The sequence below is a fragment of the Gracilinanus agilis genome, chromosome 4 (genome assembly GCF_016433145.1).
Source record: "Gracilinanus agilis isolate LMUSP501 chromosome 4, AgileGrace, whole genome shotgun sequence".
Classification (NCBI taxonomy): Eukaryota; Metazoa; Chordata; class Mammalia; order Didelphimorphia; family Didelphidae; genus Gracilinanus; species Gracilinanus agilis.
The window spans coordinates 233,767,981-233,782,423 of NC_058133.1; the positions used below are offsets into that span (position 1 = coordinate 233,767,981).

General features: G+C 36.3%; 1 protein-coding gene across 1 annotated transcript in view; it reads left to right on the forward strand.

Moving 5' to 3' along the window:
• CYTH1 (cytohesin 1) overlaps positions 1–14,243 on the forward strand; it is a 79,597-nt gene extending 65,354 nt beyond the window's left edge. Inside the window, exons 8-9 of the mRNA XM_044675174.1 lie at positions 12,347–12,418; positions 13,789–14,243. Coding sequence (XP_044531109.1) covers positions 12,347–12,418; positions 13,789–13,947 — 231 coding nt within the window. The 3' untranslated portion in view covers positions 13,948–14,243. The remainder of the gene's footprint in view (positions 1–12,346; positions 12,419–13,788) is intronic.
• Positions 14,244–14,443: the final 200 nt, after the last annotated feature.

A 14,443-nucleotide genomic window follows, 5' to 3' on the forward strand; every position in this document is an offset into this window, starting at 1 on the left:
CCTACCACCCTAAAGTCTGATCCGTAGAATTTCAGCTCACTCCCCAACAAGGTACTGATCTCCACATGGAAGTCTACTAGTCTCTTTGGAGCAAGAGTCTTACCAGCCCACGAGAGTATCTTTGTCTTCTACCTGAGCCACCAACGCCAAATGAAGTAGAAGAATCAATCCCAGAAAACTCACGCCAAAGACCTCAATCTCCTCTATGGTCTCATCTTTTATAGTCCTTTTATCCACATCACTTCCTGTCTCTCTCAGCTGGTCTATCACATCTCAGGAATCAATTAAAGTCTCTTTGACCCAGACCTGTAACCTTAGTTCTGGGTCATGTTCCTAGGGCTCTTAACCTGTGACCTCTGTTTGGAGCATTCCAATCACACTAATAGGATGGGTTGGATGAGAAGAAAGTTCACGACCCTGGGAGGAAGGGATTCCCTTTACACACCACCAAGAATCCAAAATAAAGCATGAAAAATTAAATATTAAAAACAAAACCAGAAAACTCAGGAAGTGACACTCAGCTCACTTATCTCTCCTTATTCCTGTCCCACATAAGCAGACCCAAAGACATGACACAAATCTCCATTAGAACCAATACCTAGGACTTTAGGTTAAGATGGCGGCAGAGTAAGGAGCAGCTGCTCGATCTCTCCTAACTGAAGAATACAGGACTCCTCAAGGGGACATAAAAACGAATCCAGACGAACGAAGGGACCCCACAACAGGGCGCAGCATTGAAGGTATGTGGAATCGGGGCATTTCCATGCTATAAAGGGGTGAAACAGCTCTCACTAAAATGCAAGAGGAAGAAGCCCCTTCAAGACCAGCGCACAAGAGTGAAAGCAGGAGTGGGGCACCCAGTAAGTTACTGGCAGCTCCAGGGCTTGTTCCAGGGCAGCAAGACTTAGGACCCCAAGTGGCTAAAGAATGCGCACAGACTTCCCTGAGCACTGGTGCGGGTGAAGACATTGCCCTAGGCGTGGACAAAGACCTCAAGCGCAGGCTTGGACCTCGAGTGGGGACACTGTGCAGATGGGAACAAGGCTGTGGAAGCAGCCCCTGAGACTGCTGAAGGAGCCTCTGGCATAGGGGCAGACCAGGGACGACCAGGAGGCTCCACCCCCGAGAACAACAAGATCTGAGCCCTTGGGAGCCTAGAAAGCGCAGACAGACCCTGAGTGTGAACACAAAGCTGAGAAGGGGCGGGTCTAACAATGGCAAGCTGAGAACCCCAGAAGAGAAAGATTATCAAGAAGAGCTCTGTAACACTCGACAACTTTTACACAGAGAAAATCCAGACAACAGAGGAGGATAAACAAGTAATCATATCCAAACCTTCCCAAAATAATGAAAACTGGTCATAAGCTATTGAAGAGTTGAAAACTGAGATGTTGAGGAAGATGGAAGAGATCTGGCAAGAAAATAACAGTTTAAAAGGCAGAATTTTGCAATTGGAAAGTGAGGCTCAGAAATCAAATGAACTGATAAGTAAATCAAACTCCAAAAACGACCAGATTGAAAAGGAAAACCAGTCCCTAAAGGCTAGAAGCCAATGATCTCTCAAGACAGCAAGAACAAAGAAAACAAAGTCAAAAGACTGATAAAATAGAAGGAAACATGAAATATCTCAATGAGAAAGTGACAGACCAAGAAAACTGGTCTAGAAGAGACAATTTGAGAATCAATGGTCTTCCAGAAAAAGCAGAAATTAATAGAAACTTGGACTCCATACTTAAAGAAATTATTCAGCAAAATTGCCCTGAAGTTCTACAACAAGAGGGCAATATAGACATTGAAAGGATCCATAGATCACCCTCTACACTGGACCCAGAAAAGTCAACACCCAGGAATATAATAGCCAAATTCAAGAGCTTTCAAGTAAAAGAAAAAATCTTACAAGAAGCCAGAAAGAGACAATTCAAATATCAAGGAGCACCAATCAGGATCACACAGGATCTGGCAGCCTCCACACTAAAAGACCACAAGGCTTGGAATACGATATTCAGAAAGGCAAGAGAGCTGGGCCTTCAAACACGGATCAACTACCCATCAAAACTGACTATATACTTCCAGGGGAAAGTATGGGCATTCAACAAAATTGAAGATTTCCAAGTGTTTCCACAGAAGAGACCAGGACTAAATGGAAAATTTGATATCCAACCACAAAAATCAAGAGAAACATGAAAAGGTAAATAAGAAACAGAGGGGAAAGAAAGAAAACTCATAATTTTTTGAATTTGCCTCTTTAAGGGCTTCAATAAGATCTAATTATCTGTATTCCTATGTGGAGAAATGCTATGTATAATTCTCTGTAGTGAACTCTATTCACTATTATAGCAATCAGAAGAATAATTCATAGGGAGAGGGTGGAATACTAAATGGTCTAAGATGACATGGGGGGTGGGAAAGAGGGGGGTGAATAGTAGGGGACACCAAGAGAAATTTGAGTGAATAAGAAAAATAGGATATTCTATTACACACAAAGAGGGCATGGGGAGGGGAGGGGACAAATACTATTATAAGAAAGAGAGGAAGAGAGCATTAAGAGGTAATATTTAAACCTTACTCTCAGCGTAATCAACCCAGAGAGGGAAGAGTAGCTATATTATCCATTGGGATAAAAAACTCTATCTAACCCTACTGAGAAAGTCAGAAGGGATAAACCAAAGGGAGCAGGGGAGTGGGGAGGTCATAAAAGGGAGAGGAGAAGAAGGGGGAGGGAATTCATTAGGCCTTTAAACATAAAAAGAGGGGAATAACAAGGGAGGGGGTAGAAAGAGAAGTTAATCAAAGGAGGGGATAAGGGATACTGGCTCAAAGCAAACCACTGGTTTAAAAGAAAATAGTGTAAGAAGAAGGGGTGGGACTAGGGGAGGATATAAAAATGTCAGTGAATGCACAACTGATAATTGTAACTCTGAATGTGAATGGGATGAACTCTCTCATAAAACAGAAGCAAATAGCAGAGTGGATCAGAAACCAAAATCCTACCCTATGTTGTCTACAAGAAACACATATGAGGTGGGTAGACATACACAAGTTTAAGGTTAAGGGCTTGAGCAAAATCTTTTGGGCTTCAAATGAGAAAAAGAAGGCAGGAGTGGCTATTATGATTTCTGACAAAGCCAAAGTAAAAATAGATATGATTAAAAAAGACAGGGAAGGTCATTACATCCTGATTAAAGGCAATATAAGCAATGAGGAAATAACACTGCTTAATATGTATGCACCAAGTGGTATAGCATCCAAATTCATAAAGGAGAAACTGGCAGAGCTCAAGAAGGAAATAGATAGTAAAACCATAATAGTGGGAGATCTAAATATTCCTCTTTCAGATCTAGATAAATCAAACCAAAAAATAAATAAGAAAGAAGTAAGAGAGGTGAATGAAGTCCTAGAAAAATTAGATTTAATTGATATGTGGAGAAAAATAAATAGGGACAAAAAGGAATACACCTTCTTTTCAGTTGCACATGGTACATTCACAAAGATTGACTATGTAATAGGGCATAGAAACATTGCAAACAAATGCAAAAGAGCAGATATAATAAATGTAACCTTCTCAGATCATAATGCAATAAAAATAATAATTAGTAAGGGCATCTGGACAGGAAAATCAAAAACCAATTGGAAATTAAACAATATGATTCTCCAAAACCAATTTGTCAAAGAAGAAATCATAGAAACAATCAACAATTTCATTGAAGAGAATGACAATGAAGAGACATCCTACCAAGCTGTGGGATGCAGCCAAGGCAGTATTCAGGGGGAAATTTATATCCTTGAGTGCATATATTAACAAATTAAGGAGGGCAGAGATTAATGAATTGTGCATGAAACCCAAAAAATTAGAAATCGAGCAAATTAAAAACCCCCAGATGAAAACTAAATTAGAAATAATAAAAATTAAGGAAGGAATTAGTAAAATCAAAAGTACAAGAACTATTGAATTAATAAATAAGACTAGAAGCTGGTATTTTGAAAAAAAACAACAGATAAAATAGACAAAGTACTGGTCAATCTAATAAAAAAAGGAAAGAAGAAAACCAAATTGACAATATTAAAGATAAAAAGGGAGACCTCACCTCTAACGAAGAGGAAATTAAGGCAATCATTAAAAACTATTTTTCCCAATTATATGGCAGTAAATATAACAATGTAGGAGGTATGGATGAATATTTACAAAAATATAAATTGCCTAGATTAACAGTAGAAGAAATAGAATACCTAAATAATCCCATATCAGAAAAAGAAATTGAACAAGCCATCAAAGAACTCCCTAAGAAAAAATCACCAGGACCTGATGGATTCACAAGTAAATTCTATCAGACATTCAAAGAGCAACTAATCCCTATACTATACAAATTATTTGATATGATAAGCAAAGAAGGAGTCCTGCGAAATTCATTTTATGACATAAATATGGTACTGATTCCAAAGCCAGGTAGACCAAAAACAGAGAAAGAAAACTATAGACCAATTTCTCTAATGAACATAGATGTAAAAATCTTAAATAGAATATTAGCAAAGAGACTCCAGCAAGTAATTAAGAAGATCATCCACCACGATCAGGTGGGATTTATACCAGGAATGCAAGGTTGGTTCAACATTAGGAAAACCATCCACATAATTGACCATATCAACAGTCTAACAAACAAAAATCACATGATTATCTCAATAGATGCTGAAAAAGCCTTTGACAAAATACAGCATCCATTCCTATTGAAAACACTGAAAAGTATAGGAATAGAAGGACCTTTCCTAAAAATAATAAACAGTATATACCTAAAACCATCAACAAACATCATATGCAATGGGGATAAATTAGAAGCCTTCCCAATAAGATCAGGAGTGAAACAAGGATGCCCATTATCACCTCTATTATTCAACATATTCAACATAGCTAGAAACACTAGCAGTAGCAATTAGAGAAGAAAAAGAAATTTAAAGTATCAAAATAGGCAAGGAGGAGACTAAGCTATCACTCTTTGCAGATGATATGATGGTATACTTAAAAAATCCTAGAGAGGGCAGCTGGGTAGCTCAGTGGAGTGAGAGTCAGGCCTAGAGACAGGAGGTCCTAGGTTCAAACCCGGCCTCAGCCACTTCCCAGCTGTGTGACCCTGGGCAAGTCACTTGACCCCCATTGCCCACCCTTACCAATCTTCCACCTATGAGACAATACACCGAAGTACAAGGGTTAAAAAAAAAAATCCTAGAGAATCAACTAAGAAGCTTGTAGAAATAATCAACAACTTTAGCAAAGTGGCAGGATACAAAATAAATGCACATAAATCATCAGCATTTCTATGTATATCCAACACATCAGAGCAGCAAGAGGTAGAAAGAGAAACACTATTTAAAATCACCCTAGACAATATAAAATACTTGGGAATCTATCTACCAAAACAAACACAGCAATTATACGAAAACAACTACAAAACACTTTCCAAACAAATAAAACTGGAGCTCAACAATTGGAAAGCCATTAATTGTTCATGGGTAGGACGAGCTAACATAATAAAAATGACCATCCTACCCAAATTAATATACCTATTTAGTGCCATACCTATCAAATTACCAAAAAGCTTCTTTACTGAATTAGGAAAAACTATAACAAATTTCATTTGGAATAACAAAAGATCAAGAATATCAAGGGAAATAATGAAAAAAAAATGTGAAGGAAGGGGGCCTAGCAGTACCAGATATTAAACTATACTATAAAGCAGCAGTCATCAAAACAATATGGTACTGGCTAAGAGATAGAGGGGAGGATCAGTGGAATAGACTTGGGGTTAATGACATCAGCAAGACAGTGTATGATAAACCCAAAGAGCCCAACTTTTGGGACATGAATCCACTATTTGACAAAAACTGCTGGGAAATTTGGAAAACAATATGGGAGAGATTAGGTTTAGATCAACATCTCGCACCCTACACCAAGATAAATTCAGAATGGGTGAATGACTTTGATATAAAGAAAGAAACTATAAATAAGTTAAGTGAACACAAAATACTATACCTGTCAGATCTCTGGGAAAGGAAAGATTTTAAACCCGAGCAAGAGTTAGAGAAAATTACAAAATGTAAATTAAATGGTTTTGATTATATTAAGCTAAAAAGCTTTGTACAAACAAAAACAATGTAGTCAAAATCAGAAGGGAAACAACAAATTGGGAAAAAATCTTTATAACAGAAAACTCTGACAAGGGTCTAATTACTCAAATATACAAGGAGTTAAATCAATTGTATAAAAAAATCAAGCCATTCCCCAATTGATAAATGGGCAAGAGACATGAATAGGCAATTTTCAGGTAAAGAAATCAAAAGTATCAATAAGCACATGAGAAAGTGTTCTAAATCTCTAATAATTAGAGAAATGCAAATCAAAACAACTCTGAGGTATCACCTCACACCCAGCAGATTGGCTAAAATGAAAGAAGGGGAGAGTAATGAATGCTGGAGGGGATGTGGCAAAATTGGGACATTAATGCATTGCTGGTGGAGTTGTGAACTGATCCAACCATTCTGGCTGGCAATTTGGAACTATGCTCAAAGGGCTATAAAAGAATGCCTGCCCTTTGATCCAGCCATACCATTGTTGGGTTTGTACCCCAAAGAGATCATAGATAAACAGACATGTATGAAAATATTTATAGCTGTGCTTTTTGTGGTGGCAAAGAACTAGAAAAGGAGAGCATGTCCTTCAATTGGGGAATGGGTGAACAAATTGTGGTATACGCTGGTGATGGAATACTACTGTGCTAAAATGAATAATAAAGTAGAGGAGTTCTAGGTGAACTGGAAAGACCTCCAGGAACTGATGCAGAGAGAAAGGAGCAGAGCCAGAAGAACATTGTACACAGAGACTGATATACTATGGTAAAATTCGAATGCAATGGACTTCTGTACCAGCAGAAAGCAATGACACAGGACAGCGCTGAGGGATTTATGGTAAAGATGCTACCCACATTCAGAGGAAGAACTGCAGGAGAGGAAACATATAAGAAAAACAACTGCTTAAACACATGGGCGGAGGAGGACATGATTGGGGATATGTACTCGAAACTACCACACCAATGCAACTAACAACAATTTGGAAATAGGTCTTGAACAAGGACACATGATAAAACCAGTGGAAATGTGCATCGGCCATGGGTGGGTGGAGTGAGGGGTATGAAGGGGAAAGTAGGAGCATGAATCATGTAACCATGTTAAAAATGAATATTAATAAATGATTAAAAAAAAAAGAACCTATACCTACACCCAGACTCCCTCTCCCTGCTCTCAGCTTTAAGCTATGGAAATTTTCTCAAATGTTGCCAGTCAGTTTGGTCAAAACCATGCAGGAACAAAAGCCTGCTTTAGGCTAGAATTTAGAAGCTGCTACAAACCTGTGAACTGCCAATAGCTATGAACTGTTGGTGCTAGGAGAAAGCAGGCTCCAAAATGCTAGTGCCAGCAGGCTCTGAATGCTGGGACAAAGAACTAAGGAATAGAAAGGATGGGACATGCTACTAGGGTAGGATACTGAATATGGGGAACTGTGCAATATTTCTCTAAGCTAGAGGGAAGAGCACAATATCTAGCATGGGCTGACCATCAAAAATTTTGACTGACCATGAAAAATTCAGTTGGATCAGAGACGGAGGCTGGTGATCCATGAATAAGCTTTGAGCAGAGGAAGTCAGAAATGAATGATAAGGAAAATAACAGGAGGAAAGACTGAAAATACCAAAGATTCTAAGAAGAAAAATACCTCAAAGACCTTGAAGATAAACAGATAAATTAATAGGAAAAATATTGAAAATGGAAGGAAATATGGCCTTCAGATCTAGTAAATGAATTAAGACATCTATAAATAAATATTGCAAAATGAGGGGAAATAATCCAACAGAGAACTATGTGGAAGTTGAAGAGAATGTGGAGCCACAACATGCTACTCCTGAGTGGATCAAAAAAGAAACAAGAATTTTGAGAGTAGAATTTATGTCCTGAACAGTAAAAATAATGAGCAATAATGAGTAAAAATAATAGAAAAGTTAGAATCTACAATATCAAACCTCACCAAAGAAACAAGAGCACAATAGATTGAATAAGAAAATACAGAAAAGTGAAAGGCAAGATAGAAAAAGAAAAGCAAAAAACAAGAACATTGAAAGAAAATGTTCACTATGTAAGCAAAATATTTTTGGATTTTGAAGACAGAATCTGTAGAAATGAAGTAAGAATCCTAGGTCTCCCAGAAGAACCTGACAATACAAAAACCCTTAACACCATTTTATCTGCATTTATTTAGTTCCCAAAAAGGGAAATTACTTGCCTTAACTCAAGCAGTTACTAAATTGAAGGGCAGTGACGCAAATATAGATTAACTTTTAAGTCCAGTGCTTTGTCCCATAACATTTCATCTTTTACGAGTATGCAGACTAAGTAAGTAGAATTTAGTAATGACTTTTAGCTATTTATATCTTGATGAGAATCATAGATTAATATATTTCCCAAATTTAACTTGGCAAATAAGTTCCATTTTCTTCAAGTTTATTTTTAGTGTTTAATCTAATATTGAATTTTGTAAAGGACTTCATGAATAATTTCTTTTAAAAATATTTCTTCAAAGAATTTCTGAAAGATCATCTTTAATATATTTTAGATAATACTTGTTTTTAGATAACTCTTTTAAAGGTCAAGAATTTCACAGCTAAACAAATTCGTTCTCACACAAGATTCTTGTCACATCTTTAAAGATGGCTATATTGAATAAGTTTAATAAGATTGAGAGCACTATCATCAGTGTACCATGATGAAGAGTTATGTTTTTGGGAAAGTGCATTTTTAGCCACTGAGAAGGAGGAAGAAGACAAAGACGAGGAAGATGAAACAGCAGCAAACACTTTATTCACTTCACAGCTGTACTTTATTGTTTTGGTGGTGAGTGGGAATGATTCATCCCTCTCATGAATACCATAATGGTATTAGAATATTGATGAATTTCTCAGCAATTACATTTAAAGTTGTCAGAGCACAGTTATGCTAGTGGTAGATCTGAGCTATTAATACTGCTCTCTAAATGTTTGATTCTTTAATGTGAAAAAAGATCTTATCTTTTGTTGTGTTGTTATGATCTAAATCTGAGCAATTCTTAGAATGAACTGAATGCAAAAGCATTTATTAAGCACTTAACATGTGCCAAGCACTGTGATAAGTGTATGGGAATGTAAATATAGAAGGGAAGATAGTCCTTGACCTCAATGAACTAATATTCTAATAGGTCAATACAATATATAAAGAGGAATATTTTGTTTTTTAAAGTTACAGAAATGGTGAGTAGAATCAGAGAGGAGAGTAAACTAATATACTCTTTCTTGCAGCAGTGACAATATTTATTTGCTTATAGTTCCAGAACTAGAAGGGTACAAGGGGAGAGGGCAGCATAGAAAGTAGAACATCTGACAAAGAAATAACCAAGGAACAATGAGAAGCATTGCTAGAACTGGGTTAGCCTGATATAATGAATTACATTAAATACTCAACTTTTAGGACATTGGTGCTCCAGAGCTGAAATTCCAAAGATAAAGGGACTAAAGTCTAGGAATCCTTGAATTATAATATTGTACATTTATTAGCAATAACAAAATAATTCTTGTCTAATTTTCACAGCTCTAGATGTAAAAACCCACCACAGAGGTTTCTCACTGTGGGATGAGAACATCTTATATTGTATCCTACATGCATGAATTCAAGGAATTTTGAAATGAGAAGTCTTGATCATTTTCTCCTACCTATTTCAATTTCTAAATTTGGTGACAAATGTCCCTCCAAACGAATGATTATATGGTAACCCAGGGTCTGCAGAAGAAAAGGAGGAAAGAGAAAATCTATTCATAAGACTTATTTGTGCAAAAACAGTTTATCAGGGCCATTCTTTAGAGTTGTCTGTAGCAGGAGTCAGCAAACTATGACCCATGGGTCAGATCTTACCTGCTGCCTTTTATTGTATGTTTATACAGCTCAGAATGAGTCTTACAATTTTATTAAGGCCAGATTTAGCCCACAGGCTTTAATTTGCCACTATCAACTCTAGAGATTTTAAAGGTTTTTGGAGTTCACCAAATCTTTTCAAAATGCTTATTGCTTTCTCAAAAATGGTTTCATGCCTTTCCTTCTTTGTATAGGAAAAGGCCCATCACTGACATGTATCAGAACTGCTTCTAGAGTTATTAGAATGGTTATTCATGAAAAACAACATACTCTCAAATTCCTTTTATATTTCTTCTATGTGGTGGATACTGATATGGAAGGTGAAGATTTATAAGCCTTTAAAGTATCTATGCTGATGTCATTAAGCCTTTTACCCTCCAGTAAGATTAGGACTGAATTTCATTTCCAGAAAAAAACAATCAAATCCAATTCATCTGCATATATTTTAATAATGTGACCAATAACAACTTGCTACCACTCAATTCCATTTTGGGATCTTTGAGACCAGTAATTGGTTAGGATAAATAAGAAATTAAGATTGGAATATTTGCATGTTTGCTCAAGGTTGTTTAAAAAAGGGAGACTTCGAGGATCTTATTTATTATCCCAGGTGCTATGGGCCATTTGGGCCAACATGAATACTTATCTATGAAATTATAATTGAGAAGAGACTTTGGCTGGTATCAGAAGTGAAAGTAAAAGAAATCAAGAAGTAATTAAAACTTCTTAGTTATATAGCATAATAGCTGATTCTAAATTGCTTGGTCATTACTAGGCTAATGACCTTAGGTTAGTCTCTCAAGTAATCAAGTTTACAAACATTTATTTTATACCCACTATGAAGGATACTTTTACCAGAGCTGGGCTTGCAAAGAATACAGAAATAGTATCTCTCCTATAGGAATTTATAAATTAATGGGATGAAATGATATGTAAAATAACTATTTACAAAAAAGATATGTTTAGGATGATATCAGAAGGGAAGACATTAGCGTTAAGAGGAATTAGGAAGGATTTTTTTCTAGAAAGTGTAATTTTAGCTGAAACTTGAAGTAAGCAAGTAGGTAGAGATGAGGAGAGAGACCAAGCAACAACTAGTGAAAATACAAGAGTCAAGACATGGAGTATAGTGTTCAAGGAACAGCAAGGTCTTGCAAGGTCTCTGGATCATAGTGTATATGGACAAGAGAAATGTGTAAGAAGACTGGAAAGGTAGAGACTAGGGATCAGGTTATATAAAGCTTTAAAAACCAAGAGGAGGTTTTTATTTTTGATCTTGGAAGTAATTGAATAGGGTGCATATTATGGTTATATACTGCCCTTTAGGAAGATCACTTCCTAAAACTATGTAAAGGGTAAACTAGAGTGAGGAAAGATTTGAGGCAAGGAGACTAATCAGAGTCCTGTTGTAATTAATCAAAGGCCTCTGATGAAGGCATGTGAATGTCAACTCACGTTGCATAAGAGCGGGAAAATATGTTTCTAAGTCAAAAAGATCCTAACAAGGGGAAAGAGGCCTTAGTTATTAATATAGCTATCTATATGTGTATGCATGTTTATATTTTCTAGCAAAAATATACAATCTGATCCTACAAATATTTATTAAGCACCTACTATGTTCTAGGCACTATGCTAATTGAATCTGGGGATTCAATTAATAAAAAGAATCCTTGCGCTCAAAGACCTTCCAATCTGTTGGAGGGAGACAACAAACAAAAGGACACAGAAAGGGGTTGGGGGCAGGTACCCCACTAGTTGGAATCTTTTTGGTTTGGAATTGAAACGAAGGCAGATCAGATTTGTAATGGAGTAAAAATATAAATTCATTTACGTTTACCAATGAGGAAAAAATGACACTTCCAATTACAAAGTTCAAAAAAGCATAAAAACATATTAATGTAGGCATTATTTTTTGAAATGGACACATAAGTCATAAATCAAACATTATGGAATTATGGTGATCTTAGTTAAAGGCACCCTACAAATAAGCATCTTATGAATTTAGAATACCTTTTTTTCCAGAACATTTTCATTTGAGGTTCCTCCACTGCATCAACATTACCTGAGTGACCAAAACCCAAGGCTGCCTATTTACATTAGTTTTTTGCTTATATGATTTGGTCATGAAGTCAGAATTTATAGCTAGAAAAGACATTTAAGATCTAAGCAAATGAATGCATGTTCTAAGTTCCTTTCTTGTTTATCTTTTTTTCCTTTTTATAACTTTGACTAGCTCCCAGGGTTACTTTAGAATGATGAGGAAGTGAGAAAAAGATAAGTCCAACTGAAGCATTCAAAGAGATTGAGAGTGATATCATTCTAGATTCAGCTATAAAATCTTTTTCTTCATCAACCTTTTCTGTAGGATAAGGAGCCTCGTGGAATTATTCCTTTAGAGAATCTAAGTATCCGGGAGGTAGAGGACTCCAAAAAGCCAGTAAGTATTTGTGTGATTTTTTTTTTTTATCTTGGGCAATGGACGAGATCCTTGGGGGGGGGGATATATATATGTATACACATATATATATAAGATGGAAGAACTGTTATAATTTTAATTTGGTTGATTTCTGTCTGCATTTTATTTAAGCTTCTATAAATCTCTGTAGCTATATTTGTGGTGTGTTTTATTCCATCCATGTCAATATTTTCTTTTTTTATTCTAGGATTTTCTGTCTGTTTTGTAAATATTTGTAGCCATATCAGAAGTTTTAAAATAGGTCTGTCTTTAAGTGTGAGATGAGACATTTATTGAGCTATAATTTATTGCCTCAATTAAAACTTTTAAGTACATATTGCTTTTATGTCAGAATATTTCATAGGAGCATAGATTTAAAGCTAGAAAGGAACCTAGATATCATGTTTGTCCAACCCTCTCATTTTACATAGGAAGAAACTGAGGCCCAAAGAAATAAAATGACTTAGCCAAGATCCCATGGGTAGTAAATAGCAGAGATAGGACTTGAACATAGACCTTTGTTTCAAGTCCAACATTCTTCCTGCCACACCAAGTTCATTATTCTATTGCTACCATTTGTGCAGAAATAGCTTAAAAATACATATATATATCATCATATATATGTCATATATATCATATATAGATATATAGATCATCAGCACAAATGGCAGTTATGCAGTGGATAGAAAAGAGTCAAGAAAACTTGGGTTCAATTGTCTTCTCTGATACAGAGTAGCTATATAACTTTGGGTAGGTTACTTTAACTTCTTAGTGTAGAAGGCACTATTTTTTTTTTTAAGTTCTTACCTTCCATCTTAAAATTGCTACCAAGTATCAGTTCTAAGACAGAAGAGCTGTAAGGATTAGACAAGTGGGGTTAAGTAGAGGGTCACATAGCTAGGAAGTGTCTGAGGCCAGATTTGATCCCCAAACCTCCTAGCTGCTTCCTGAGATCTCAATTCACAGATCATTTCCTCCTCTGAACTGCTGGAAGACATTCCTATACTGGGAGTTCCCCACACAGATTAATCACAGATCCAAAACCAATAATAAGCCAACAAATCCCCCTTCCCAAAATGTGACCACTAGCCTTTTCCACAGTCCAGTCCTTTATATAAGGACCTGCATGTGTTTAGTTTAGGATGAAAAGAAACATAAAAATGGTTGAAAAATTCCTGACTATCCAGAATTTTCCTTATCAGGGTCTTGTTTTGGTTTTTTTTCTCACAAAGGTAGAACTTCACTTTACCACTATTCAATAAAGACAAATTCTTTGGGGAAATACATTAATATTGGTTTGTTTAATTAGCACCTTATTTCAATATTCCATTGATTCTTTTTTTCTTTCTCAGAACTGCTTTGAACTTTACATCCCCGACAATAAGGATCAAGTAATCAAAGCTTGTAAGACGGAGGCTGATGGTCGAGTGGTAGAGGGAAACCACACGGTCTATCGGATTTCAGCTCCAACTCCTGAGGAGAAGGAGGAATGGATGAAATGCATCAAGTAAGTTGCACTGACAGAACATGAAGGGCAGGCTTATGGGAGCCTTAGTTTTTTTTGTCTCTTTGGTTTCATTTTTTCAGACTACTTAAATCAAAATCTTCAATGTCCCTTTTTCTTCTTTTCCCCCAACCAGATCCCAGATCATGAAAAATCCTCCAGGGAAGATGAATATAATTAGAGAAGATTCCCAAATTACTGTTCAGGGAAAATTTTAGAGGTCTGTCCCTTGCAGTATTTTATTTTATTTTTTAAGCATCCCCTCCCCTTTATAAAATTTAGAATATTTTTCCATGGTTACATGATTCATGATCCCCCCTCACACATTCTTTCCTCCCCCTACCAAAGCCAACAAGCAGTTCCTCTGGGTTATACATGTATCATTATTCAAAATCTATTTCCATGTTATTCATATCTGCAGTGGAGTGAACATCAAAACCCCAATTATAGGGGCAGCTGGGTAGCTCAGTGGATTGAGAGCCAGGCCTAGAGACGGGAGGTCC